General features: G+C 66.8%; 1 protein-coding gene across 3 annotated transcripts in view; it reads left to right on the top strand.

Moving 5' to 3' along the window:
* The first annotated feature begins 1,873 nt into the window (after nucleotides 1-1,873).
* TNFRSF13C (TNF receptor superfamily member 13C) overlaps nucleotides 1,874-2,943 on the top strand; it is a 3,756-nt gene continuing 2,686 nt past the window's right edge. Inside the window, exons 1-2 of one of the 3 annotated variants that reach the window (XM_040637609.1) lie at nucleotides 1,874-2,106; nucleotides 2,378-2,701. In XM_040637609.1, coding sequence (XP_040493543.1) covers nucleotides 1,962-2,106; nucleotides 2,378-2,701 — 469 coding nt within the window. In that variant the 5' untranslated portion in view covers nucleotides 1,874-1,961. The remainder of the gene's footprint in view (nucleotides 2,107-2,377; nucleotides 2,702-2,943) is intronic. The other 2 variants (XM_040637611.1, XM_040637610.1) reach the window with 2 other exon arrangements.

The following is a 2,943-nucleotide window of genomic DNA, read 5'->3' as shown; positions in this document are numbered from 1 at the left end:
GACAGGTTCCTCACTCCAGGTTCCCACAAGACTCAGTCTGCTCTGCCCGATGGAATGAGGGTTGAATGCGGTGCCCGGTCCGATGTAAGGGCTCGGAGGTCCTGAGGGAGTCCTGAGGGAGTCCTGAGGGAGACGGGTAGTAACAGCACCACTAGTGATGGGGGTGGGGATTCCGCCCCCACTCCTCTCCAGGCTCCTGGCCCCCCCCCCTCACCACACATACCCACACTCACACCCACACCCACCACCCCAGACCCACTTCTCCTTTGCAGCTGCCCTGACGCCTACACCTTCCTGCCAGGGAGTTGGTGGCCCGTGGGCATGGGACGGAGAGGCAGTGGGCCAGGGCTCCTCGAGGCCGGCCGACTCAGGAGTCCGTGTGGGTCTTCAGAGTCCCCTGAGCCAGAAACCTGGGGCCAGCCTTGCTCCCCTCCCTCCACAACATCACTCTTTCCTCCTAAACAACTTCTAGATGGTTCCCCTGCCCTGGACCATGGTGTCCTGTTTCCAACTCCCAGCAGCCAGAGAGGGTCGCTTCTGAAGCACAGCTCAGAGTCTCTCCCTGCATTCAGGGACCTCCTGGGGGCTCCCCACTGCCAGGAGCCTGAGGCTTGAGGCCCAGCGCATCTGCACCCTCAGGCTCCCTGCCGCCCGCCCCAGCGTCCCCGAGGCGTAGCCACGCCTGTCCCCAGAGTAAGCTTCCCCTCTTAGCTCTCTTTGCCTTGGCCCTTGCCAGTCTCTCTGCCTGGAAGCTTTCTCTCCCCCGGCAGATGCTAAAGATCTATTCCTGTGCCCGAGCCCCTGCCCTGTGTCCTGGACAGGGACTCCCGCCTTTGTGCTCCCCAGCCCTGAGCGCTAGTGGTCTGGTATGGCCACCATGTCGGGGGTCCCTGGGGAGGGGGCAGCAGATGTCAAGAAAGGCAGAAGGGGCCTGTGTGTGTGTCTGAGACTCAACCTGAGAGACGCAGGTGACAGACAGGTGGGGGAACCCAGACATTGGCAGGACAGACAGAGGGGACCTCTGCAGAGGCAAGCAGGCCAGGACACACACGGCCCTGGGAAAAAGGAGTTGGGGTGGGCAGGCCACCCACTGGGTCTCGGTCTGTCTTTTCATCTGCTGGTCTGAGTCTCCCTCCTGCCTAGAATCTGGAGACTGAGTTGTCTGTCCTTGGACCCTCGGCCACCCTCCCCCCTCCCCTGCTGTGCCCTCTACTCCAGCCAGAGGTTGCTCAGTGTCACGCAGATCCGACTACGGCACTGTCTGCTTAAAGTCCTGCACGGCTCCCTGGTGCCTTCAGCCAAGCTCTTTAACCCTCAGCTGAGGACCCAGCCTGGCCCTCTGACCCAGCACTGTCTGGGCTCCTCTGTCATGCTCCCCTAGACCTCGCTCCATCTGGCAAACCTTCTCATCATTACCTCCTGTACGAAGGCTTCCTGGCCCCTCTGTGGCTGCTGCTGCCACGAGGCATTGTCTTTCCCTAGGACAGTGGGCTCTCAGGAAGCTTTTGATGAACTGAACGAGCTCTGCTTGGGAAGGGCACGAAGGGCCCCCAGAGGAGTACGCAGTTGAGGTGAGGAGGACATGGCTGGTGGGAATTGTCTGGGGCTGTGGGCTGGCCTTGGGGAGCAGGACAGAGGAGGCCACCCAGAGGTCTGTGTCGTGACTAGGGCGCCCATCCTCTATTGCCCCAGAGCAGGCCCAGGTCTGCACCCCAGCACCGACTGGGCGCTCAGCACAGGGCCCGCCCAGACAGCGTCTGGGGGTGATGGTTGAGTGGTCGAATGGAGGAACCGCAGGTAGAAAGAGAAGGTGTGGGGTGCAGGGCCTTGGGGCCCTGGCTGAGAGTGGTCCCACCCCAGCAGGCAGGAGGGTGGGGCGGGGCCCAGTGGGTGGTGGCCCCTCCCGGTTTCCTCCTCTGGCAGCTGAAGCCAGACTCAGTCCCCGCTGTGTGTAAGGCAGCATGGGCAGCAAGAGAAGAGGTGCCAGAAGCCTGCGGGGCAGGGACGGGCCGGCCCCCACGCAGTGCGTCCAGGCCGAGTGCTTTGACCCTCTGGTTCGAAACTGCGTGGCCTGCAAGCTCTTCCGGACGTCAGAACCTAGACCGGGTAAGAGTCCACCCACTCCGCCCGCGGGTCAGCGGGGCAGCCCCGGAGAGGAGGAGGGTCCCGCTGCCACTGCCGGAAGGTGGAGCTGCAGGCATGGCCCCCACCTGCCCCAGGATGGGGAGGGGATGCGGTGACCGGTTTGATGCGGGGGTGGAGGGGCTGTAAGCAGGGGCCTGGATGGGGACCGCGGTCCCCACGTGGCCCTCACCGCTCCCTCTCTTCCCCTTCCCCTCTCCACCCCGCCCGGCCCTCCCTCCCCTCCCTGGCCCAGCCTCGCCTCCCTCCAACCCTTCCCCTCCCCCGCCGTCCCTCCCCTCCGCCCCCTGCCCTACCTCTCCGTCCCCGCCGCCAGCAGCCGGGGCCAGCAGCCTAGCGCCGGGGACGGCGCTGCAGCCGCAGGAGTCGGTGGGCCCGGGGACCGCGGCCGAGGCCGAGGCGGCGCTGCCGCTGCCCGCGCTGCTCTTCGGCGCCCCCGCGCTGCTGGGCCTGGCGCTGGCCCTGGTCCTGGTGGGCCTGCTGAGCTGGAGGCGGCGGCGGCGGCGGCTGCGCGCGGCGGCTCCCCCGGGGGCCCCGGACCCGCACGCGCACCCGCACGGTAAGTTCCGCGGTGGGAGGCAGACTGGCCCGCCCGGGCGCGGGGAGGCCTGCAGCGCGGGCCGGGCTCTGGGGCGGGCTCTGAGGCCCTCGGGCTGAGTCCCGGGACGGACACCACGCTGGCCTCCCAGCGCTGTCCGAGCAAGAGACCCAGGCTCCCGCGCTTCTCCTTTCCGCCCGCACTTGCCATTTCGCCAGCCCCCTCTGCGCTTCCTGTCCCGAGGCCCCATCACATGGCCGCCC

The sequence above is a fragment of the Ursus maritimus genome, unplaced genomic scaffold, assembly GCF_017311325.1.
Source record: "Ursus maritimus isolate PB19 unplaced genomic scaffold, ASM1731132v1 scaffold_21, whole genome shotgun sequence".
NCBI lineage: Eukaryota > Metazoa > Chordata > Mammalia > Carnivora > Ursidae > Ursus > Ursus maritimus.
This window is presented reverse-complemented; position numbering and strand designations above follow the sequence as displayed.